Here is a 26,513-nt window from a genome sequence, read left to right on the forward strand (position 1 = left end):
TTGGGAGAAATGTCCACGGGACCTGAGATATCTTCCCTTCTCCCTTAAAGCTGAGTCCTCATGACAGACCCAGAAGGTGAGTGGGAAAGCTGCAACAGTCTCTCCTCTAGAGCCTTATATGACTATCTCTTTGTGTGTTTGCATGTTTGTGTGGGTGTGTGTCCTATGTGCATCTGTTCATATTCACATGTGTGCACACATTGCAGGGAGTGGAATTAAGATGCTGATGTCAGTTATATTCCTCAGCCACTCTCTACCTTATTTATTTAATGTGTATGAAAGCCTTTCCTTCGTGTGTGTGTGTGTGTGTGTGTGTGTGTGTGTGTGTGTGCTCGCGTGCTCGTGCACACACACACACACACACACAATGCCTGGTGACTGCAGAAGTCAGAAAGGTCCATATTGCCTGGAACTGTAGCTGCAGATGATTGTGAGCCACCATGTGGTGCTGGAAATCAAACCCAAGTCTTCTTCAAGAGCAACTGATGCTCTTAACCAGAGAGTCTGACTAGCGCCTCCACCTTACTTTTTTGAGAAAGGGGCTCCCATTGAGCCTAGAGCTGGTCATATCAGCTAGAAAGGCTGAGGAGTGAGTTCCAGTGACCCACCTGCCTCTGCTCCTTTTCCCTCAGTGCCAGAGTTACAGCCTCAGTGCCCAGTTTTCCTGTAAATGCGGGGGATCTGAATTCAGGCTCTCATACTGCGAGAAGCAAAGACTTTACCAGCTGAGGCATCTTCCCAGCCCTGCATACAACTACTTCTAGGGACTGAGAGAGAGAGAGAGAGAGAGAGAGAGAGAGAGAGAGAGAGAGCTCACCATCTCTAGAGAAGCTGGGAGCCAGAATGCCCATTCCCTGATGTAATGTCCAACTGCAGTCTCAGGAGACAGCAGCCTTTGCCTGCATTGCTAACCTTTTACCAGCTTCGCCCCCATCCCAGGGAGAAATAAGGACCAAGAACACAGTAACTTGAGCCCCAATTAGCATAATATAAAAACAACTTAGTCATGTTTTCCATGGGCTTTTCCAACCCAGAACTCAAAGCATAAAGCAGGCAGAAAGAGATAAAAAAAAATATACACGTGGAACTATAAATAGATGCATACAGTCTCGAAATGCAATGCCAGTATCTGTGGCCCAAATGAGCAGCTGTCTCTAGGGAACCCAGTCAGATGGAGCAACCTGAGGACTTTCCCCTTCTCAAACTGTTGCGTGAGAATCCACAGGAGGGGGGAGGTTCCGCCCCATGGCTTGGTATGGAAGGGGTTAAGTCCTCAGTCATCCTATTCTGAGGTGATTTACGATGATGTGTAGAGTTTCAAAACTTTTCCCAGCCCAAGCACAACCCTCTTCTCCCTCGCCAGGTTCACGGACTCTCCATGTACTGAGAGGGCAAGGAGGTGTGTTTTGCTGATCTGTTAAATTCTTAGTGAAGTTTTCTTGATTTCCAGTGACTGCTGTTGTTTGAGTTTGGTTTGGAGCAAACCTGAAGTAGCCCTGACATTTCTGGGATGGAATCCAGATGAGGAAAAAATAGAAGGAGAAGGGGGGGGAAGGGAGAAGAGAAGGTGGGGAGAAATAAAGGGAGGAGAGACGGAAGGGAAGGGGGAAATTGTCCCTTTCACATCCAGGCTTCTCTGTTTTCCCTCAGCCTGGAAAACATATTAATCCTCGTGTTTTTTTTACGCTCGGAAACAAAGGGACTCGGCCAGACTTCGGGAGGGGAAGGGTGATAAGAAGTTCTGGGAAAACTCCTCAGAAGGGAAGAGCAAGATTCAGAAATCACTAGGATTTCACTTTCAGGAAGATCCCTGTGGCAGCCAAGGACCGGCACACACAGACCCAGGAGAAACTGCAGACAAATGGAGATACAAACGGTCCCAAGGACAGCAGCGTTCACCTCCTCCCACTGGACCAGAAGGTAAAAGACACAGCCAGCAAAAGGAATCGGCCCAGGCTGGGCTCCCTGGGGCTGCTTTGCAGACCAAGAGCTGCAGCTCACGCTATACAAGGAGACAGAGGGCAGGAAGGAACCGATCTCACCTAGGAAACTGTCCTGGGGACCAACCTTCCCGTTTCTCTGGAAAGCCTCTGCAAGCATCTCCATGAACCACTGTGTAAGTGTGCCAACCTTGCTCTCTGGTGTTTGTTTCCTTGTTGCTTGTTTGAAGACATGAAGTGTGAATGCACATTCACACTTAGAATTCATAATTAGCATGCTCAGTTTACACGGTCTCTGGTGCATCTGGGCACAGCTGAGGCAGAGCAGGCATGCCTCATGCCTGCCGCCTGTGAAGCAGGGCTGGATTTCCTGCTTAATGACTGACTCTGCTAAGCACTGACAATCGCAGCAGCTTAAGAGAAGCCCTCTCTCGGTTTGCCCTCCTCTGCTTGCCCTCCTTTTTCTTCTTTAACTATCTCCTGCCCTTTCTTTTTGGCCAAGATAGAGAAAGAGATCATGCCCAGCTCTGTTTGCAATTAATGACTTTTTTCTTTTCTTTTTCTCCCTTCTCATTTTATGTTATTTTCATTTTTGTATTATACCCCCTCTGCGTCCCCAAGTGGATAATACAATGATGTGGAAAATGGGACCCCACTTCACCACGCTCTTGGCCATGTGGCTGGTGTGTGGCTCAGCATCTCATTCTCCTGCCTTGGATAGCGACGGCCACGCTGGACGGAAAGTACCTTTGGTTTCTCCAATGAGCAGTAGGTCAGCTCGGTATCTGAGGCACACCGGGATGTCTGGTGGAGTTGAGAAATCCACCCAGGAAGGACCAAATCCTCAGTCTTTCCAAAGGAGGAAGAGTGTACCAGTGTTGAGATTAGCTCACCCGACCATGAGACCACCCCCCTTAGGTATCAATGGAGTCCCAGTCAGACCTGAGGTGAGACCCATAGCTAGGAGCTCCGCGCGTGAGATGGTCCGAGATGAGGGGTCTTCTGCTCGGACAAGAATGTTACGATTCCCCTCTGGATCTAGCTCTCCCAATATCCTGGCCAGCTTTGCAGGAAAGAACAGGGTATGGGTCATCTCAGCCCCTCACGCCTCAGAGGGCTACTACCGCCTCATGATGAGCCTCCTGAAGGACGACGTGTATTGTGAGCTGGCAGAAAGGCACATCCAACAGATTGTGCTCTTCCACCAGGCAGGCGAGGAAGGGGGCAAGGTACGGAGGATCACCAATGAAGGGCAGATCCTGGAGCAGCCTCTGGACCCCAATCTCATCCCAAAGCTGATGAGCTTCTTGAAACTGGAGAAGGGCAAGTTTAGCATGGTGCTGTTAAAAAAGACTCTGCAGGTGGAGGAGCGCTACCCTTACCCGGTCAGGCTGGAAGCCATGTATGAGGTCATTGATCAAGGTCCCATCCGCAGGATTGAAAAAATCAGGCAGAAGGGTTTTGTCCAAAAGTGTAAGGCCTCGGGCATAGAGGGCCATGTAGTCCAGGAAGGAAACGACGGCGGTGGAGGAGCAGGAGGTACAGGCCTGGGCGGTGATAAGAGGAAAGAGGACCCAAGGAGAACACAAGTCCATCCCACCAGAGAGACTCCGAGAAAGCAGGCCACCAGCAAGGCAGCCACTCCTCAGCCTCCCCCAACTCCGCGGGCCACCACCCTTCCTCCTGCTCCAGTCACGACAGCCACTCGGGCAACATCTCGGATAGTGACAATAGCCGCAAGACCTACAACCACCACTGCCTATCCAGCTACCCATAGGCCCTGGACATCCCGGTTGCATCCCTTCTCAGTCTCCCACAGGCCCCCTGCAACAGCAGAGGTGACCACTGCCAGGGGCCCCTCCGTCTCAGAGCAGCTATACCCTCTACCTCGGAAGGAGCAACAGAGAGAGAAGCCACAGGCTACCAGGAGGCCCAGCAAAGCCACCAACTATGGAAGCTTCACAGCCACCCCACCTCCCACCCTCTGGGAGGTCAGCACAAGAGTTGTGGGCACAAGCCGTTTCCGGGACAACCGGACAGACAAACGGGAACATGGCCATCAGGACCCAAATGTGGTGCCAGGTCCTCACAAGCCAGTAAAGGGGAAGCTGCCCAAAAAGAAGGACAGAATTCTCAGCAACGAATATGAAGCCAAGTACGACCTCAGCCGGCCCACCTCCTCTCAGGGGGAGGAGGAGCGACAGGTGGATAGCGTTCCCTCGCAGAATGCCAAGGAGTCGAAAAAGCTTGAAAAGCTCGAGAAACCTGAGAAGGAGAAGAAGAAAAAAGGGAAGAGTGCAAAACAAGACAAGTTACTCAAGAGTGAAAAGCAAGCGAAGAAAGCTGAGAAAAAGAGCAAACAGGAGAAAGACAAGAGTAAGAAGAAAAAGGCAGGTAAGACAGAGCAGGATGACAATCAGAAGCCCACCGTAAAACATCTCGCTCCAAGTCCCAAGAAGTCAGTCGCCGACCTGTTGGGGTCTTTCGAAGGCAAACGAAGACTCCTCGTAAGTAACCTGTTTGGCATTTTCCTCTGTGTGCTGAGGTGGGGACGTTGACGTGTTTGTTGTGTATGTGAAATCACTTCTTGGACGACGGACTGAGGCAGGTTTGGAGGCAGGGTATGGTGGTTCATGCCTTTGATACTAGCTCTTGGGAGGCAGAGGTAGATGGATTTCTGGGAGTTCAAGGTCAGTTCAAGGTCAGTCTGGTCCCCATAGTGAGTTGGTGGTTGTGAAACTCAGAGACACTTTAAAGCACGTGGGCAGATATCTTTTCTCTAGGAAGGCTGCCTCCTCCATTACTGTCCCAGTTATTAGAAAGAGCAGACAGAATCTCAGGATGACATTGGATTGAGTTACTGGCTCTGGTTTCTAGTCCTCAGAGGTTTGTATGAGTTTGGAGTCAGCTGTCAGTTTCTTCTGAGCCTGTGTTGGAAAACGGGCATGTGTGCCCAGGTTGGGGAAAGGAGATACTCAACCCTGGGTTCTGTTTTGCCTGGTGTTGTGAGTACCACTAATGGTGAGTGTGTACATTCATCTCAGGAACCTTCTCTTTGGGCATTCCTTGCCACTGTCTATGAAACAGTAAAAGGATCTAGATAAATAGAGAAGGGGGGTTAGACTGGAATAAGCCAATCCTAAATGGAAGGTCTTTCTTCATCAAAGAAAGAACCACAGATTCTCCTGTTTATGACCCTGTCTGCATGTACCCAGAACTCCAAGATTTCTACCCTAACCTTGGCTTCTTAACACCATGATATTTACCCAGGATGCCAAGGAAAGGTTTAATATGGTACTCAAAATACATAACAAAAGATCAGCAAGTTCATATTGGGTGAGGCTTTTCTTAGATATTGGTTGAAGGAGCCATGTCAGGCCAATGGGATCACACCCATTCTTCTGAACACAGGAGCTGACTCTTGACCTGCATCCATCTTGCAAGCCAGACAGGCACTCTTCTCTAGGGTGTTTCTCAAAAGACTTTTGGATTAATGATCGAGTAGAGAGAGACTCTGATGATTATATACCTTCAGTGGCTTCAAAAAATTTTAAATGCACATTTGAAATGTTAACCAGGGCAGATGCTTTTGTGGAATTTGTTCTGGGTGGAACATGTCCTGGATTTTCTTTTAATTTCCATCAATGATGATATTAGAGATTAGAACAAAACCTAAGCTTACTCTATGTGTGTGTGTGAGAGAGAGAGAGAGACAGAGAGACAGAGAGAGAGACAGAGAGAGAGAGAAGAAAGGGAAGAGACCCCCTTTCTGTAGGTTGTTGGTATTTCAAATCAGATATTTTCTAAGTGATTGTACAAATTTAGGTTATCATATAATAGGCTATTTGTTAATGTCACCGACAGCCACTTGTATATACCCAGAATCCATAAACCGAAATGCAAATGTTCCAGTTAGTGACATAAGAATCACTGATTTCAAAGTAGCACTCTAGCAGGTTCCTGAATGTTTGTCTGTGATCCATGGAGCCAATCTGCTCTCTTGGGGGCGTGGGAAAGCATTAACACTTGGGCTGTTTTGCTCTCTGAGTACCTGGGACTTTGCCCAGCCCACTCACTAAAGCACCCTCTCACCCAATTCTGTCCATTTGGCCTACAATGCAGGCAGAGTGTTTCTCATAGCTAGGTTTTTAAACAGAAACAAGTAATGAAGGGTAAAATGTCAGAATTGTAATTGTGCACTCGCCTGACAAACACCCTCTTTGCCCTAAACAGCTAAATCAAAAGAAAGGGGTTTCCATACTCCACCCCTGATGTTAGTTGTGCCTTCGATTTCTTTTGCCTGTTCCCTGTTCTCTCTGTTACAGATCGGAATGCCCAGCTGGGGCTTCTCTGCTTTTAACAGAGATCCCTGGCCATAAATCGTTATCAAATAAAACTCAAAGGACAGCTTCTGATGATGTCATAGGAGGTAAAACAGAAACCGGCTGGGACTGCCTCTGCCTACGTTGGCTCTTTGGAGCTAGCCAGAGAATCAGGTTTTGTTATTAGAAAGAAAATCCCAGCAGGATAAGGTTCAGTCTGTCAGGCCTGTATGTGACCAGCTGATCATATCACTGGTGTGTTTTCTGAAGCGCTAATGATGTACAAGGGAAGAATGGAGTAGAAAGGAGAGATGGAACTACTGAGATATCAAAACCATGGCTCTGATGCATGAATCCCTTCCAACTCGCTTTTTCCATCCAATTCTGCTGACATTATTCAGGAAGTGTAGTGAGTCAATTAGCATTCATTAAGGCTTAACAGTTTCAGAGCTGTTAAAGAATGGCGGAGAACATTTACTTCTAGCCTCAGCTTAACCAGGTGTGCTCAATTTATGAGTGGGGTTGCATTCCCAGAAATGGTGTGCGCTTTCCTCCTCATACCTCCAGCTTTTTAGTAACTGGATCCCTGACTCAAATTTATCGTAAAACCCCTGGTGCTTTGAATTCAACCATACAATGCTTTAGATGCAAAAACATCCCATAGCTGCTAGTTAACCAATTACTTAGGGAAACCAGAGCAGCAACTGTCTAAGTCGTGGTTAAGCAAATGGCTTCTTCAAAGCCTCCAAGTGTATTGCAGACAGATCCAGGTGTCCCACTTTTAGGCCAGAGCTCAATCCTTTAATCCACCTGCACTTGAGTTTGTTAAAAAAGAGCAGATTCTACAATTGAGACCTCTGTTGAAGCTGCATGGTTTAGTTCGTTCAATTCCTACAAGGAATGATTGATAACACTCTTTCCCAGATGAGCAAAACAGAAATTTAGATTGCTTGAGATGTTCACCCAAGGCATGTAGCTTTTATGTAATGAAGACCTTGTATCTTTTCAACTTCAAACTCAATCCACACTCCAACCTCACTTCCATTAGGTATCAGCCTCTCGAGGCATACACCACAAAGAAAATGGGAAATTGGAGAATAAAACTACTTGTTAATAAATATGAACATTTGAAGCTTTATTCTGGGGTTAGTGAAGTGGCTTGGCAGGTAAAAGGGCCTGGTACCAAGCTGAACAACCTGAGTTCAACCTCCAAGCTGCACATGATGGAGAGAACCAATCTCCAATAGTTGTCTTCTGGCCTCCATGTGCATCGCACACCCACAGCCCCCGCATACAATAATTAATAATATACATTTTTTTAAATAATATACATTTTTAAAACTCCATTTTGAACTTTTGAGTTTCTGAGACTCATGAAGAAACAGTCGAATTTTGTAAGAAGTGCAAATGTGGAGAGGTACTGTCTTTTCTACACGAGCTTTCTAGACTCTGACTTCTCAGGCAGTTGGTGAAGAACGGTTGACTGAATTCCCTTTCCTATCCCTTCCGACTGCTTGCTGTTCATCTGGGGTTGCCTACAGAGAGGGTGGACGGCTGTTTATCACTAAAACGTGACACACTTTTTGGAGGACAGCTAACAGACATCATTTGGTGGCTCCGAGATCCCCTACTTGTCAGCTCACAGGGAGCTTCAATATGCTGAACTACATGGATTCAGGCTCCCCTCTTAGCTTTCTTTGGCAATGAAATCTCCCATAATCCAAATGGGTTAATATTTTCTTTCTTTCTTTTTTCTTCCTTCCTGCCTTTCCTTCTTTCTTTCTTTCTTTCTTTCTTTCTTTCTTTCTTTCTTTCTTTCTTTTTTCTCTCCTTCTTTCTTTCTTTTTGGAGACAGGGTTTCTCTGTGTAGCCCTGGCTGTCCTGGAACTCACTTTGTAAACGAGGCTGGCCTCAAACTCAGAAATCCGCCTGCCTCTGCCTCCAGAGTGCTGGGATTAAAGGCATGTGCCACCACGCCCAGCTTAATATTTTCAACACTACTTCAGAGACTTAGGTATTAAGATGGCAATTTGCTTACGTGGTTTAGGTTTTGTGAAGGATTTAAGGTTCTGTTTTGTAAGGCAGAAAGTTAGTGTATGGATAATTGGAGACTTAATTTTTTCCAAAACTTTCCCAGTATCTTCTGGTTCCTGTTTGCCCCCCTTACTTATGCAGCCAGGCTTCATCCTCCTCTGAGACTCACTGGCCCAACACATCATTGAAATAGAAACACAAATAAGATCTTGCACACTTAAAGTCATGACCCATACCCTGAGTTACCACCGTCAAGCTGGCCAGAGGCCATAAGATAGGACCATTCACAGGGGAGTGCTGTGGAGCTCTTTCTAGGAAGAGGAAACTGGAAACAGTTTCCCTTTTTAGCACAGTTGGAAATGCTGCCAAGGTAGAAAGTGGATGTGACAGAGATGTCAACACACAAGGAAAGGCTCTGACATGTCACGTGATCATCTGCTCCCCTTTCTCTGTGCAAACTCCATCCATCAGCAGATTAAGTGTAAGGAGAAGGTTTTCCCATCTGGCTTATGGGCTCTGCCTAGATAGTCATAGACAGGGGTCCTCGTGTTTCAGAGTTTCTCCTGCCTCTGGTATGGATGGACTGATCTCTGTAGCTTGAGGAATGTGAACCAGCTAGTGTGGATCACAAGATAGGGGCAGAGTCTGAGATCTCAGTGTCTTAAGGAACATGATGTCATATATATATATATATATATATATATATATATATATATATATATGATACAAAAATCCCATGTGAACTGTGAAGGTTTCTAGAACTGAAATGAAAAGCAGTGAGGGTTTGAGCTATGGTGGTAGTGAGAGTGTAAGAGGCTGGAGGACGTGGACAAACACAGGCAGGAGGAGACAGGGTGAACTAGTCAAAGACAACAAATGTGCTTGGATGTGTAGCCTGTGCGAGTATCTATGTGCATGTTTGTGTAGTTTGTGTAGTTTGTTGTTCCATGGCAAGGCTGACAGGCCACATGATATCCAGGGGTTGAGCTGAGACAAAATGCCAGGCCTCCCACTTTGACGGTGGGCATCACCTTTTCCTCTGTGCTACTCTACCTAAAGTTGCTTTTATTTCATGATTGAGATTGGTCTGATAATAAGAGAACCTAAATCAGAGAGAGAGAGAGAGAGAGAGAGAGAGAGAGAGAGAGAGAGAGCCTGCAAAGGCCAGAAGCCAGGAGGTGGTTGTGCAATGTGAGCATCACCTCCTTGGTGAGTTAAAACATTCCTGGGCAAAGCTCTAGATAAGCCAGGAAGGATTTGATTTCTCTGAGATTGCTACTCGGCTCCCATGGCCCAGTGCTCGCTGCTGTGTACATTTGTGGGAGAAGCTGCCGTGCAGGGGAGAAAGGGCATCTCTGAGATTACATATTGTCTGAAATTCTTAATTATACGTGCCCAGGAGGAGAAGACTGGAGGAGACTTTGAGAACTCTTAAAATATGGTCACCACGGACCACAGGGCTCCATGACAAAGTATGAGACAAAGAAAGATGCCTGTGTATGGATATGAGAGAACAGTAATTATCACTCGTCTAGCGTCTGGGAAGTGTGCTTTCGAACTCTCTAGAATATATCCTAAATATGGGCTGGGAGTCCAAAATCATGAGCAGTCGATCTTTTTATCCTTGTCTTCACTGGTTTTTGTTGTCACTTAAACAGCATTTTGTTCATTCCAAATGGTCTATTATAAGCAAAAAAGCAGGCCAAAAAAGAAAAGTCTAAAATATGTCAAGTTAAAATAAAATTTCAAAATTCATCCATCCCTCTCAAAACACGTAGCTAACTAAAAACAAACAACAACCAAAAATATGATCACCATATTTTTTTAGAACCACCCTAATTTTTTTTCTTAAGGCTAGTCCTGAATCAATGAATACATTTTAGAGAGTGTGGGAAATTTTTATACTTTTCTCATGGAGATTACATCTTTTAAAACATATTTCCTGGCCATTATGTTCATCTGAACAAGAGTAAAACAGAAAATCAAAATTAACCAGATCATATCTGCTTTAAATGATGAGCTAAGGAAAAAAAACATTTTAAAAAGCAAAATCGAAATTTTTGGCTAATGTTCCACTCATGGGCTTTCAGAAGCATTTTACATTCCCGGAGGGAGTATTTTGTCAAGCACAAAAATTTCATCAGAGAACTCTAGGAGGCATCAATAAACAACTCTGATGGAGAAAAATAATGAGTAAGAGAAACTCAGAGCCAAATTTCCTGGCCATTTTTGATAAAATACTTGACAGAGATTAACAATACAGTAAACTCCTCCGAACACAAAACGCTCACCATGTGGACACAGACATTAGAAAGAGATTACATGTTTCTGATGGGGAAATGGAAAATTTGAACATGGCTAAATGAAAGAAAATATCTCTAAGCCAAGGGGTGAGCCAACAAGGGGGCCTGTCAGGCCTCCCTGCAGACACCTGCCCTGTGAGTTTTCCTGGTTCAGGAGGGTTGAGAAGAATCTGACCATCATCAGAAAATACTTCATGGCTTCCCACGTCCAGAGGAAGCAGCATGCTCCTGACCATTTTCAGAGTGTGGGCAATAGTTTTGGTTTCAGCTTGGAAAATCTGTGACATTGGAGAAGGCTCCAAAAAAGACAACTAAAATGACCAGAGGGTCAGAGAAACTCTTGCGTTAGGGTAGATTCAAAACAGTAAGACATTCTTAGAGAATGCAAAGAACCTAAATAATTAACCAAACTCATATAATGTACATGCATACACACACACACACACATATATGTGTGTGTGTGTGTAATGCATATATTCATAAATAGAATTCACAAAGAAAGACTACTCATTTTAACCGAAACAAAATGAAATATAGCTTCTCAGATGACTAGCGATCAAAATATCTCTGAGTGTCTTTTCTTGAGAAGAGTCACAAAATATGGATGAAAAGATTCCAGGTCTTGTTTAAAGGAGGCTAAAGTAAAACGATTAAAGCCATCGGATAGAGCAGAGCTGGGCTCTAGTATCAAAACCCTCTCCTTGGGCTCAGTGTGACAATGAATATCATCTATATGGCAAAATCTGAGCCCGTAAGCCGTCATAAAAACTCTCTACAAGGTTACCTCATAAAAATTCTATTCCATAGTGTGAAAGGCCTGGCTATGAAACTCTCCCAACATTATGGAAGTGAGGAAAATGATTGGATTATCCAATGTCTAGTTAGTTAGGCTAGATCTAGATGGGGAAAGGCAGATAATTATTGCACGTCAGGTATTTGTGGAATGTGAAAGACTCGAAGAATAAATATTTCTGAGTGGCCACAAATAGGAAAACCATGGTACACAGGAAGTGAAGGTAAATTAGAGAACTGAATAGAGACATCTAAACTATTTGGACTAGTTGTTATTTTACTTTAAAAGAAAAAGACTGTCAAAATGGTTTGGATCTTGATTGTGCAACTGCCTAAGAAAGCAGTTAACAGTCTAAGTGCACTCTGCCCTCGGTTGTCACTGGGTTTGGCCTCATCATGACTTGAGCACTATGAACTAATACATGCTTCTCCTCCATGCCTCCAGCTGATCACCACTCCCAAGGCTGAGAACAATATGTATGTGCAGCAGCGGGATGAATATCTGGAGAGCTTCTGCAAGATGGCCACCAGGAGGATCTCTGTGGTCACCATCTTTGGTCCTGTCAACAACAGCTCCATGAAAATTGATCACTTCCAGCTAGGTGGTCTTCAGCATTTTATTGTTTTTGTTTGTTTATGGTTTGTTTGGGGGTTGGTTTTTTTTTTTTTTTTTTTTTTNCCACCAGGAGGATCTCTGTGGTCACCATCTTTGGTCCTGTCAACAACAGCTCCATGAAAATTGATCACTTCCAGCTAGGTGGTCTTCAGCATTTTTTTTTTTTTGTTTGTTTATGGTTTGTTTGGGGGTTTTTTTTTTTTTTTTTTTTTTTTTGGCCTCTTATCTATGGTAGGACAGTTGTTATGGGAGAGGTCTTGGGTGGTGATCGGAGGAAGTCAAAAGAAACAATGGGATGTTTGGAGGGTCCTCTGGTTGTGGTGACAGAGATACTATCTATCTACCTATCTATCTATCTATCTATCTATCTATCTATCTATCTATCTATCTCTATCTACCTATCATTTATCTGTCTGTATGCCCTCCCTGCCTATCCCTCCATACCAGGAGCATTCTGGCTTAGGATGTTAACATTTTAAAACAATAGATATGAAAGGTGTAGGAAATGAAAAAAAAATGTTACATGGTTGGGGGTAATCAGAGAGGTGTACAGCCCTTTGCTCTTGGTTCCTGGGTCCTCTTGCCTGTGAGCCACACCAATTGACATGACTACAGACTTAATGCTACTGGTGATTCATCATGCATGAGGACCTGCCGGACCCCTGAATGCTGGCAAGCCTGAAGAGGGAATTATCTCGAGTTAGAAACTGTTGAGCTAACTAAAAAGCCAGTGAAAATATAGATTGGATTTCTCCCAAGAGAAATTTTTAGAGAGCAGAAGAATTTGGCTGAACATAAGAGTTTGCACAAGTTTTCATACTGATGTGTGAAGAGCATGAGGCACGGCTCAGCCTCAGGCAGCTGAGGTGTGATGTGTAGCAGTTCCTGGGAGCATGTTGCAAGATTTGCTGATTAGTCCAGTCTCACACTCAGAAGGCTGGAACAGAGACAGTGATCTCTTTTATAGATTTTTTTAATCTATAAAACTTTCCATGTTACAATTTGTGTGTGTGTGTGTGTGTGTGTGTGTGTGTGTGTGTAATTTTGATCATTTTTTTTTACCCTAACTACTCTCTCTTATACCCCTCCCTCTCCCACTGAAATCCTTCTTCCCACCAAGTTTTCTTTTTTTAAAAAACCTTTTCTTAAGTTTACTGCTTTTGTTGTTTAGCTATAATTAAAGTTGTCTGGATTTATTCTTCTTTATCTTCATTATCCTCTACAATTTTTCATAAAATACATTATTTTCTGAAAATATCAGAAAACATAGAAAGCCATTTCCCCTAATAATTAATACTAACACAAAATAATATAGCACTGCTGAGATCTTTCTGATGCAAGATCTTGGTGCAAATGACCCATCTGTCCTAATTATGTCAGCTTGATTTGTATATAGGCTAGTTTTCTAAGCTAGTCACATTTAATTGTAACAACAATCGTTAGCATATGATCTCTTGTAATGTAAAATGTAGTGGTGTAGGCATAGGCACAACGTTACACAGCAGCTCTCTAGACCATGGCTATACATTTTCAGTTACGCATTCGCTTCCTTAGCTCACCATCCCCTGAGGTGGCTGCAAGGGGAACACAAACAGCATCCTTTCTTGTGCCCCATCATAAATTACCACATATTAGTAACTGGTTTGTAAACTCTATTCCTCTGCTATGTGCCTGTCTGGGGGAGAGAATAATGTCCTTACTCAACAACAGCCCAGTATGGTGACACACATCTTCAATCCCAGCACTTGGGAGGCAGAGGCAGACATATCTTTGTGAGTCTGAGGGCAGCCTGGTCTACAAAGTGAGACTCTGCCTCAAACCAATTAAAAACAACAACAATCAAGTAAACCAAAATGGCAAGGGGAAGTAGTTTGGGAGGCCAGTAGGTCTACATCCAGAGTTACAATATATTTGTTATGTGATCTCAGACAGGTTATATTTTTGGTTGTGAGTCTAGCCTTTAATGGCTGACCCATCTCTCCAACCTACCTCTTAAGTCTTAGAAGAAATGAAACCTTCTTCGCAGGCTGTGCTTCTGATGAAGTAAGATGGTGAATATACGCCCCTGCTGACAATGGGCACTATTCTTATGGCTATCCTTATCACCACTACTGGGTCTGGTGAGCAATGTAGTTTGATCCAAGTAGTTTGGAGATCAAAGGAACTGTCACCATTGTCACCAGGAAAACAATTGCTAGTGCTTTCTGCTAATTACAGAATGCTGACTTGCAAGTGCTCTTTCCGGTCAGATTGCAAGATTGTATTAGTACTCGGGATGATCAATGAGAAGCCCAAGAGACTAAGAAGCATAAAGGAATACTGAGAGGTTAATGAGGACTCAACCCGTTTGTTTCCTGGAGTTTCACATAGTAGCTTGAGCCAGCCGGCTTCATGATACTCCAGATGTCTAGAGAGGAAATAGACATTCAATCCAACAGAGACTGGTGCTGGCAAGTGATAAAAGTCCTCTGCAGCCAGGTTTTCTCTGTCAAATGTGCTACCTACCAACTCTTCCACACAGTGTTCTCATTCCTTAGCTCAGAGGAGTTTGGGAAAGTCATTATATCTTCTCCATCAGTCTTGCTATAGTCCTATTATAAGCATCTGGTACTGCCTTGGAAACTTTTTAGCATTATTCTGGTGTTTTCTAGAAATCTGGATTGAATCTGAACTGTAGGGACGGAGGGATTTTTCTTTTTCTTTTTTCTGACTTATTGAAAATCAGGTCTTACAGTTTGTATCTTTGTCTCACAGAGTGACAGCACTGGCCTGCTTTGAAAGAGGGGGATGATTTTTTTTTCTTTCACTTAATTCCTGGAAGGTCCTTCCCTCCCTGTGTCCCAGGTTACCCTCATGAGAAAAGCTTGTAGCTCTTTCAGCCAAGACTGGGATTCAGTTATGGGAAAATAAAATTTGGCATGAGCTGTAGTCTTAGTAAACCAAATCCCAGCTTTGTCTGATTTTCAGCCTGAGATCTGTCCAGTAGTTTTACTTCTCTCTAAATATGAAGTAAACACTCTGTATTTCTCCAGAGTTTTACTGGCCCTTGAAAGCGAACACTGACAACCAGACACAATGTGGATGCACCCATCAGCTGCTCCATCTTGCTAACAGTAGTTAGAACATGAGCTATAGGCCTACAAACACTAGGAAATTAAACTTAAGATTTCAGACATTCGTCTGAAGAAAGTCACAAGGTTTGGGCAAATTCCAGTGCCCATATGGGTTTGCCAACATAGAAGGATATTATATGTGAGATACTAAAATGGATTCACATATAAAGGCTTTCTCTGTTGTTTCTATTTAAAATGTCACTCTAGAATAAGAATATTGGTGTTTATGTTTAGTTGAAAGATCAAAGAATTGGTCAGTTAGGAAGAAGTTTCTGTATACTGGTTTCTTACCAAAGGATCAAATGAAAAGGAGCTAGAATACAGCAGGTGGGAATTCTATTCCCCTGAAAAAAAAAACCATAAACTTGATAAATATTTTTACATTTGTCTTGGTCCCCACATACTAGGTACTAAAACTCAAAGGATACTTGAAGTCCCAGTGTGTGCTCGTCCCCCACCCACCCCAGTGTGTGCTCGTCCCCCACCCACCCCAGTGTGTGCTCGTCCCCCACCCACCCCAGTGTGTGCTCGTCCCCCACCCACCCCAGTGTGTGCTCTTACTCACTGGTTTATCTCCCTAGCTCTGATAGCATCCTCTGAGGAAATGCGTATTTAAGGGTCATTAATAAAAAGGAGGTAGAAAAGTTGATGGATATGGGATACAGTATAAGAAGTGACAACATTGTTTATATAAACAAGGAATGCACAGAGATGAATTTTAAACTAACATTTACAAATAAGAATGACAGAACACATTCTAGTTTTACATTATTTTTTTTGTCTTCGATTTTCCTGAAGAGAATTATGTTATATGGTAAAGCTCACAACATCAATACCCATAATAATGCCCCCAAACTGCTTCCCCTTTGAGCCAGTCCAGAAAACCTGGTCCTCTGACTCCAGGTGTTGCTTTCATCTGTGGTGACAGCACCTGCCAACTGCCCTTCCTAGACCCCTCCACCCTTATTGAGGGAGGCAGGAAGCCTGGGTAAGCGGGTGTCCACAGTGTCTCGGTATTTCCTGTGTACTCAGTCTCTGATGATTAACGATGTAAATGGGCTACAAAGTCGAGCATCTGTTCACTCATCTTACTCCACCCCCTGTCCTTACCATCTAATGTATCACTGTTAGCATCAACCCTGGACAATCAGGGGGACAAAAGTACAGAGGTCAAATGTGCAAAACAAGTCACTGGACACTGTGGAGGAGACACAAGTGATTCCTTGTCGAAAGATGAGCAAATACAAAAACCATGCTCTATCAACCCATAGGATGTGAGGAAAAGGATGCCACTAGAAATCATGCTAGGCACAAGAAACCAGACTCATAAAGACAGCTAATATTTTCCCTCATGTGCAGAAGCTACATTTAAACTTTTATGTGTATGTGTGTATGTATACTCATGAAAAGATAGACTCTACCATAATCAAAGATAACACCATAAATGGCATAAATAGTGGGTTTATTAATGGAGAAGCCTTGGGAAATAAAATTTATGTCACACTAATTTTGAAAACTGAGATATTTTATCTTTAACTTTTGTTGTTGATACATTTTATACTATTTATATAAGAAGCTGTACAATGAGGGTTCTTGAATCTATGCCTGATTCTTTTATCTATTACTCCCTGCCCTCTGCAGGCAATCATATGTATTTGTGCTTCTTTATGGACATACAAATATCTATTTTCTATTTGTTATATATAATTATATATTTCATATATAACACTCACATATATACACACACATACATATATAAGGAAGAGAGAGAGAGAGAGAGAGAGACTAAGTTGCCCAGAATGGCCTGGAACTCACTCTCTAGTCCAGGTCGGCCTTGAACTTGCCATCCTCCTGCCTCAGCCTCCTGGGATTCCAGATGTGCACCACCAAATGTATTGAAAGAGGCCATAGTTTCAACAATTGAAAATAGAGATCTCGAGCATAGTATATGTATTCAGTCTTAATAGATAGATTAGTTAAGATACACTGGGTCGATAACATTAATGGCCTTTTGTGCTATGATAAGAGTTCAGGTTTTCTTCTGTAAGAGAGTGACTTTCTGTCCTTTGAGTGCATTACAATTAGCTAGGAAACCTGTTTGGATGCAGCTCACTTGGTCTTACCATGAGTGAGTCTAATCTGATTGGTCTGGATCCAAAGATTGTAATAGGAAGATTTCTAGTGACGGTGATGAAAGTTGGCAATAAATTCCACTCTTTAGAAAAAGCCAGCGATGATATGGAAGTGCTGCAGCAACGGGAGACAGTGAAATGATCCCGGCATTGGTGAAGGGCTTTGTAGATGCACCGCGAAGTGCTTGCCCCAAGGAAATAATGGAGTTCATCATGATGGCCTGTGAACAAAGATTAGGATCACCTTGAATGGCATGCTCTAATGTGGAAGAGGTTATGTGAGCTTTCATAGTGATAGAACAAAAAGAAAGCTCACAAATCAATGTACTTATCAAATACATTGTTGGGAGATCAGGTTGGTGAGGTACAACACATCAGGGCAATCTCTTCTATAGTTTTCAGATGTCACGTTTCTGTGTGTGTGTGTGTGTGTCTGTATGAGTCTCTATGTGTATGTGTGTGTATGTATATTTATGTGCGTGTTTGTGTGTCTGAGTGTTTCTCTGTGTGTGTTTGTATGTGTGTCTATGTGTGTATCTGTGTGTGTATGTGTGTCCGTGTTGTGTCTGTATGTTCTATTATGTGCCATTCTGTGTAATGATCACACGTTGATGTCAGATTTCTTCTTTAATCACACTCCGCCATTTTCTCATCTTCTTTCTTCCCTTCCTTCTTTCTTTCCCCCCTCCCTCCCTCCCTCCCTCCCTCCCTTCTTTCCTTCTTTCCTTCCTTCCTTCCTTCCTTCCTTCCTTCCTTCCTTCCTTCCTTCCTTCCTTCCTTCCTAAGACAGGGTCTCACTGTGTAACCAGGTTGCCTGGAACTCTGTATGTAGACCAGTCCAGCCTCAAACTCACAGAAATCTGTCCGCTTTTGCCTCCAGAGTGCTTGGATTAAAGTGTGCATCTCCACGCCTGGCTTCCCCACCTCATTTTAAATACAGAGTCTCTCACTGGACCTGAAGCTTGCTGATTGGCTAGATTGAGTAGCTAGTACACTCCCCTGCGCAGCTTTCTATGTTGCGACTGGAGATCCAAACTCAGCTCCTTATGCTGGCGTGGCAAGTGCTGTGCCAAATGAGTCATCACCTCAGACCAGATGTTATCTTTTAACATTCATAGCTTTAGGGCTGGTGGAGATCTGCTGAGTAGCACATTCCAAAAGTTTTACTAATAGTCAGAAAGATGGTTAGGTCAAAGACATGGTTTGGGAGTGAGTGGATCTTAAGAAAGCTAAAGATAGCCCGAGATAATTTTGTCTCTTAATCGTCAACATTCCCTCTCTCCACAGTTACAACATTCTAGTCAGTCACTCAGTCAGTCGTCTGTCAGTCTGTCTGCACACTCTCCAGCACAGATATGGCACCCCTAGAGAACTTCAGTTCACAGCTTGAACTTAAGGGAAGGAAAAGAAATCGTGGATGCCAAGAGAGGAACTAGTCACAAGTGGGGTTTTTGACTATAATGATGGCATACAATTGTTTAATAGCTTTTAATTGAAGCTAATTTTTTTTAAACTTCTGTTTTTTTTTCTTTTGTTTTTTTTTAAAGATTTATTTATTTATTATATGTAAGTACACTGTAGCTGTCTTCAGTCACTCCAGAAGAGGGAGTCAGATCTTGTTACGGATGGTTGTGAGCCACCATGTGGTTGCTGGGATTTGAACTCCTGACCTTCCGAAGAGCAGTCGGGTGCTCTTACCCACTGAGCCATCTCACCAGCCCTGAAGCTAATTTTTAAGTGTCGCTGTGCTGTCTATAGTCAATCAAATACATGAAGAAACTTACTATAATGCAACCAGAAATGTGCCACTGGGTTTTGGGACTGGGATTCCTAAATAATGAGGAACCAGACAAGCATCCCACAGGCTATTTGTAAGAGGGTGAAAAGGAGCTCTCATCTGGCTAGTCTTTTCCTTGATAATTCCATTCTTGTTCTCACAAAATGAACATCGATCTTTGAGTCATGTTAGCTAAATTAGGAGAAAGTTAACAGTTTATAGGACCTCTTTAAAGAATGTCTACTTGTAAGTCTTGGAGAACTCCATGAGGACTGACTAGTGTGCTCAGACAGAGTGGATAAACTTAAGAATCCGTACACTCTGTGTTGCCTCCCAGACTGAAGACTGTTATTAGCCCAGCTCTGATTTGCACAGAATGCAGAGGGTAGCCGAGACCTGGGGCTAGAGTAGACAGCCGCAGGCAGGAGCTGGCCTCACACGCACCTTCTTCAGAACTTGGCCAGGAGTGGATTCTTCCCTGCTGTACTTGCCTCTGTCCTTCTTGGATCCAGCCTTGATCAGAGACTTCATTGTTTCCCTTGGGCAGATTTTTCTCCTCAGGCCAAACATGTAGACATTTCAGTAGCCTGAGAGTGTAAAACGTTTTCTTTCTAATGTTTAGCTGAATTACCTCTGAAAACATTTTGCTTGAGAGTTGAAACCAGACTGTGAAATCAGCTTCTTGCTGGTTAGAGCAAAGTTTGTCTTAGGCCTTAAACCATGGTCCATTTGGCCAGTGATTGGGAGGTGTTTGTGTATAGTACAGCGAGGGCTCCAGGGGAGGAAGTCGGGCTGTCTGAGTCCTGCTGCCATTTTGCTTCTAGTTAGCAGTGTGACCTTGAGCAAGTCAGTCCTCTTTTTCTTCCTCAGAATCTGTTACAGAGTGTGTTCTCTGAGGAAGAGAGCTCGAATCTCTAGTTTTGAATGTAAGGAGGTAAATGGAGATTTATCACCCTTCCTCCAGTCCTATGGGGAAAGGAGAGCAAGAATGGACAGAGGGGGAGTTTTGAGCTCTAATGTGGCTAACACTTGGGGCTGCCAGTTTGGAGGTGAGTGGGATGGCTTTTATATCCATTATTCTTGCCCAACGCTGCACCCACCATTGTACATGCACAAGGTCAGGTCAGTGAGATGGCAAAAGGACTGGTGACTGGGATTTAGTCCCGTTGGCCCATGTAAGGGTGGAAATAGAAGACAGATTACACACACTTGTCCTCTGACTTCTAATATGTACACCATGGCACAAGCACCCACTTACTCACACCGTGGACACATACACACACACACACACACACACACACACAGAGGGGGGAGGATAATAATGATAATAAAATAGATAAAATAGATACATTTTCATAAAAGAGGTCAAGGCCATCTGAGCTACAGGGTGGATTTCAGACCAGCCTGGGCTACATGAGCCCCTGTTTAGAAAGTAAACAAAATAAGGTAACCACAAACCCCTCAAAGTTATAATTCCTAGGTGAAGATAAAACCTGTTTATAAAGATTTAAAATATTAACTGCAAAGGACATTTTTAGTTTTCATAGCTTCGTTAGCCTTTTATTTATGCATAATAACAGGTTTTATTGTCACATTTCTTTCATGTTCATAATATATTTGATCATTTTAGTGATGTCCTCACTCTTCCCAGTTGTCTCTCTCTGTCTCTCTTTGTCTCTCTCTCTCTCTCTCTCTCTCTCTCTCTCTCTCTCTCTCTGTGTGTGTGTGTGTGTGTGTATATACCAATTATCTCCAGTAGCATTGCTAGCAGAAACAAGGGTGAGAGTTTGTTTATAGAAACATGGGAACCTTATCAGCATCTCTAGCACTGAAGACAATGGTCTCTTCCTTCCCTGTCAGCCATTATATAGAGCTCCAGCGCCTTACAATCCGCCCCTTATTCTGTGACTAGGTGTTGATGGGTACAGTTTTGTATAGGTAAGTATGTTGGCCAGGAGTGTCAAAAGTACAACAGCCATGTCATCATGACAGCCCTAGAACTCATTATGCATCTCCTCTGCCTTCTTCCAGCTCTTACACTCTTCCTGTTCCTTCTTCTGTCCTGTTTCCTGAGCCTTGGAGGCAACATTATAGCTGTCTCCTTTATGGTAGGTCATTCCACAACTGGTTATTCCCAATACCTTGAGCAACAGTGAGTCTCTGGAGTTACCATGAGGCAATGCAAAAGGTTGACAACAGTGCTATCCTATGGACACAAATGCAGTCATTTGGAAGGTAGTTTGATGGACAAATAGTTAAGGACATTTTAAATCTTCGTTATTATTCACAGAATTATTTATGCCTTGTTGAAATTTGAATAGTATAGATATAGAGAGTAACAAGTCACTACTCCACCTATGATTGCCACTGCTGTCCCACAGAGGAAATCACTGTGAACAGCTGTGTCCTACAGAATGGGTGCTGCATGTTGTGTGTTCCTATTTGCATCTTCTTTTGCCTTAAAATATTTTGAACTGAGAATAATATCACGCTGCATATTTAATTCTGCAACTTACTTTCTATGCTGAAGAAGATATACTAAAAGCAAGCAAAACTACTACCCCAACATACTAGCTTTTAATTAGTATATATTTTATCAACAACATACTATACAATTGAAAAAATAGATATTTGGTCTATGTAATATGTCCTATCATAGCCTCCTCCAGTTTTCAGACAGTGCTTGGTCCTCACGCAGTTTCTTAGGTCCTGTGTCTGTGGACCATCTCCATGAAGCACTATTAGGACTTTGGAAAAGAAACTAGGTTTCTTTCTCTTTTCACTTTGTTTTGTAGAAATCAAGCTACTTGCTTCTATTTTTTCAACTAGCATAATCAACTGGATGGAAGTAACAGTTTAACTGTAATTGTCTTCCTATTGGGAAGGCAATAGATATGTTCAGCTTTAATTTTTTATTTGCAAAATAGTCCCTAGTACTGCTCCCTGTGTCCCCGTTGATAACTGAGACTCGCTGTGCTAACAGTTATGATGTCTCACGTTCACTAATTTTATTTTTCATTTATCCTGAATATGAGGGATTATTTTGAAGATACAATTTTAGGTGAGGTTGAGGGAAACACTAATCTGTTTTGAAGGGGAATTAAATATAGATACCTTTTAATTGACCATGGAGTTGTAACCTAATAAACCCACTGTGACCTGGAATGTTATGATACAGGCACACATTTAGGGCCTACAAAATGGCACATGAGATGGAGGCTCTTGTACGAAGACTTTATGACCTGAATTCAGTTCCTTGAGCCCTCTGGGTGGCAGAGGAGACCTGGCTCTGGTGAGAACTAACTGTTGAGAGTTGTGTTCCACACCCATGCTGTTGAATGCACATGTGGCACTGGCACACACAAGTACATAAAAGTAAATTTCAGAAATGAATTTAACCTGATATTCTAAACCATGATGCACAGCATAGCAATACAGCTGACCCTACAGAGTTAGTGGCCACCCACGATCAAATGGCTTCTATAGCCTTTACATCATGAGAGAATGTTAGGAAAGGATTAACATTCCAATCATGGCTTCACTGAAATTATGTCACTTCCGCTCTTATCATACAGTTGGAAAACTTTAAGTCAAACCACAAGTTAGTGACAGTCTGAGTCTGTCGAGCTGTCTTGTCCTTAGACATGTTTAAACAATTTCCAGATATATAACTTGTGTGTAAAGCCACAGATAACTTGTGTCTTGTATTCTGGCTAGTTTTATGTCATCTTGACACAAGCTAGTCATTTTGGAAGAGGGAACCTCAATTGAGAAAATGCCCCCACCAGACAGCCTGTGGGAGAGCCTATGGTGCAGTTTCTTAATTTAGGATTCATGTGGGGCAGTTTCTTGATTGATATGGGAAGGCCCAGATCACTGTGGTCTCTGTAGTACCACCCCTGGGATGGTGGTCCTGGGTCCTATAAGCAAGCAGACTGAGCAAGCCAGGAAGAAGTACTCCTCAATGACTTCTGCATGCACTCCTGGCTCCAGGCCCCTGCCCTGTGTGTGTTCCTGTTCTGTCTTCCTCAGTGATGCACTGTGCTGTGGAACTATAAGCTGAAACCAACTCTTTCCTCCTGATGGCCCTTTTGGTTACAATGTTTGAAAACAGCAATAGAAGCCCTAAGTTGGATATTCGTGTTTTTCATGTCCCCAGTGGCACCTTCAAGAACTATTCTGAATTATAACGTTTTCTTTGACTGAAAATGTACATAATGCTTAAAGCCTTCCAAATGCTCTTAAATTTTGCTTGAAATTGTGTTCACTTGAGAAATTTGTCTGGCTTCTTCTGGAGCCCAAAGGAACCTGGGTCTAGTTTTGAGCATAGACTCTTTATTTTTCTCTATGGAGCATGTTTACTGAGCTCCACAGTTAATTATACACTAAAAAAGGAACAGATACAGCCTTCAAACTCAGAATTATCTATAGTGGAAGTGAGCCTTAACAAACATGTCTGGTCTAGCTTCCTGGCAATTTAGGGAAAGCCTCATACCCAGACAGGATGGACAGTTTTCTAGCAACTTAATGCTAGGCAAACTTAATGCTGACTCTTCTGATTCGCACAAACATTGTGGGCAGAGATGGGTTGTTAAAGGTGTGGTGTTTAATGGTTGTGTGTGTATTTCTTTGGTACCTTTGTACCAAACTAGATGAATTCACTATTCACCTAGTTTTAATTTAATTTAGTTCACTGTAAAACTGTTCCCACACATTGTGAGGTAAGACTATAAAACTAGACAGAATGGTCTGCTTTGAGCTGGGTGGACTTCAGGGTCCCCACTCACCTTTATTCAACGTTTTCTCTTTTGCCATACTCATCTTCCTGCACATTTTGTTTTTCTTAAGATAATGAGAAACCCATGCGTGTGGTGGATGATGATGACTTGGTGGACCAACATCTCATCAGCGAGCTGAGGAAGGAGTATGGAATGACCTACAATGACTTCTTCATGGTGCTGACAGACGTGGATCTGAGAGTTAAGGTATGCGTTTTGCTGTGAGTGATGTGGCGCAATTCCTCGGAACAGAAACTATGGTTTCTTATGGTCAATAAGTCCACAAATGGTGCCCTACTGGCAAGGTTTGTAAACAGCTCTAGTATTTCAGTTGCCCTATGAGTTTGCACTCAGAAATGGTCTCTTCAGAAAAGGACTGGGTTAGACTGAACTTGGACAGGCCAGCTACATGACTAAATCTTTTTCCATCACATAAATGTGGTGAATTTATCAGACACTAGTTAAATGGCTGTGGTGATCCATGCCCTGGAAATAAAAGGGACAGAGGACTTCCTTCCTTCAAGAAACCTTATACTTAACATGGTTTCTTTAGGGCAGTGGCTCTCAACTGCGGGTTGTGATACCTTTCATGGAGGTCAAATACCAAATATCCTTTATATTAGGTGTTTACATTATGATTCATAGCAGTAGCAAAATTTTATGGTTGGGGTCACCATATGAGGAACTGTATTAAAGGGTCACACATTGGACCCTTTGGAAGGAAGTTAGGTCCCTTTGGAAGGAAGATTGATAACCATTGCTTTAGAGAATGAACTAAATTAGGGAATAATTGCTTTAGTCTAGAATTTTGCCTCCAGATTAAAAAAAAAAAAAGAATTTTCCATTAACTTGCTTTCTACAGCAACAAAACATGTAAACCTCCCAAAATTGAGTTACACACACAATAGTGACAAAACAGCTCACTTTATTGGGTGCTTTCCTTGTCCCAAGCAAACTGCTCAAACCTATGCAACCTCTTAAAGATCTAAAATAAATACTAGTATCTTTCTTGTTTCACAGAGAAAAAAATATATAGTCCCAGAATAATGGGTAAGTGCTGATCCAAGTTCATCCAGCTTGCATTTGATTTCATCCCCACAGAGGGGATCCTAGCATTCTAGGATGCTGACAGTGAACAAGCTTCCATGAAGATCTGTTTGGAGGGGAGTGTTATCTGCACCACCAGAACAGCTGACTTGATCTGCAGTGGTTTTGTGGTTCTGGGGAGCTATCACTCCATTAATGTGTTGTGCACGTGCAGAACACATTATCTCTCACAGAAGAAATTGAACTAGATGATCTCTACGGTGAAAACCCACTGGGGCAAAGTTGGAAGCCCCTCATACTGGTTTTGCTCAGCAGGGCCCATATCCACATCAAGTGACTTTTGAAAGTCTAGGTAGCTGGAATCCAAGGATTTGAATCTAATTGTTTTTAAGTTGGGTCTGTCCCTGTTTCTGAGAACATGTAAGGAAACATGACCTAATGTTAGGTGACTCAATAAAACAGGGTTTGGCAGGAAAGTCAGGTTAACAATTTAACAATCCTACAATGCTGTTTCATTTGCTTTTCTATGTTAGTATACTGTCCCTTGCTTCTCTGGTGGTGTCATAAATAGAAACCAGCTTAGTGCCAGCAGCATGGGAATAAAGTTAAGGTGTGGATGGTAAGGAAGCTATCAATTGTTTTTAGTAAAAGAAGACCAGAATCATTCTCTATAAATACACCAATTGCGTCCTGGGGTCCCAATTTCAAGCAACTAGCAGATAGTACTATTACAAACAAACAAACAAACAAACAAACAAACAAACTGCCTCTAGGCTCCAAATCAAAAGGTTTTCCCAGATTTCTCTGGAAAGTATAAATTGCATGTATCCTATGCTTTCTTAAACAGCAATACTACGAAGTGCCAATAGCAATGAAGTCAGTGTTTGATCTGATTGACACTTTCCAATCCCGAATCAAAGATATGGAGAAGCAGAAGAAGGAGGGCATTGCCTGCAAGGAGGACAAGAGGCAGTCCCTGGAGAACTTCCTATCCAGGTACATCATCTTTGTGTTTCCAAATAAGGCTAGTGCAATTTTGCCTGGAAAGTTTTCTTTTCTTCTCTTTCTTTTCTTCTCTTTTCTTCTCTTTTCTCTTCTCTTCTCTTCCTTTCTTTTCCTTTCTTCTCTTCCTCCCTCCTTCTCTCCCTCCCTCCCTCCTTTCCTTCCTTCCTTCCTTCCTTCCTTCCTTCCTTCCTTCCTTCCTCCCTCCCCCCTNCCCTCCCTCCCTCCCTCCCTCCCTCCCTCCCTCCCTTCCTTCCTGTCTGTCTTTTTTAAATTTGATGGTTGACATTGATGACTCAGAATCAGAGAAACACAGTGGTTCACGTGTACTCATCTCTTGAGCACTCTGGCTATGGCGCTTAGTCTTGTGGGCCTGGAGTTGCAAAGCTCAGTCCAACTCTGGCTGTGAAGGTTGATTTTGTGATATTGGAGAGGTCTCTTCTGTTTCTTTCCTTTGATACTGCGGATAGAATCCAGAACTTTCGTGAGGATTGTTTCATGCAGTCAGCAAATCTGAGAAGCTGTGAACATCACATTTTGTTTTGCATGAGTCTTCTTTCACTTCCAAATGGGACCGACACACTGTACTTGACTTTCCACTTCCTTACAACAAAACAACGAAAGCCACACTGAGACCCTAGAAGTAGGAATCCTCTT

The 26,513-nt window shown here is 42.9% G+C and overlaps 1 protein-coding gene across 3 annotated transcripts in view; it reads left to right on the forward strand.

Annotated features, from left to right (window-relative positions):
- Window positions 1–1,345: 1,345 nt before the first annotated feature.
- Ccdc80 (coiled-coil domain containing 80) overlaps window positions 1,346–26,513 on the forward strand; it is a 33,538-nt gene continuing 8,370 nt past the window's right edge. The window contains exons 1-6 of one of the 3 annotated variants that reach the window (XM_029470668.1): window positions 1,346–1,399; window positions 1,803–2,116; window positions 2,562–4,447; window positions 11,837–11,993; window positions 23,878–24,014; window positions 25,702–25,850. In XM_029470668.1, the coding sequence (XP_029326528.1) occupies window positions 2,573–4,447; window positions 11,837–11,993; window positions 23,878–24,014; window positions 25,702–25,850 (2,318 nt within the window). In that variant the 5' untranslated portion in view covers window positions 1,346–1,399; window positions 1,803–2,116; window positions 2,562–2,572. Of the gene's footprint in view, window positions 1,400–1,597; window positions 2,117–2,561; window positions 4,448–11,836; window positions 11,994–12,090; window positions 12,149–23,877; window positions 24,015–25,701; window positions 25,851–26,513 lie in introns of those variants that run through there. The other 2 variants (XM_029470667.1, XM_021184806.2) reach the window with 2 other exon arrangements.

Source organism: Mus caroli, chromosome 16 (genome assembly GCF_900094665.2).
Source record: "Mus caroli chromosome 16, CAROLI_EIJ_v1.1, whole genome shotgun sequence".
Taxonomy (NCBI): Eukaryota; Metazoa; Chordata; class Mammalia; order Rodentia; family Muridae; genus Mus; species Mus caroli.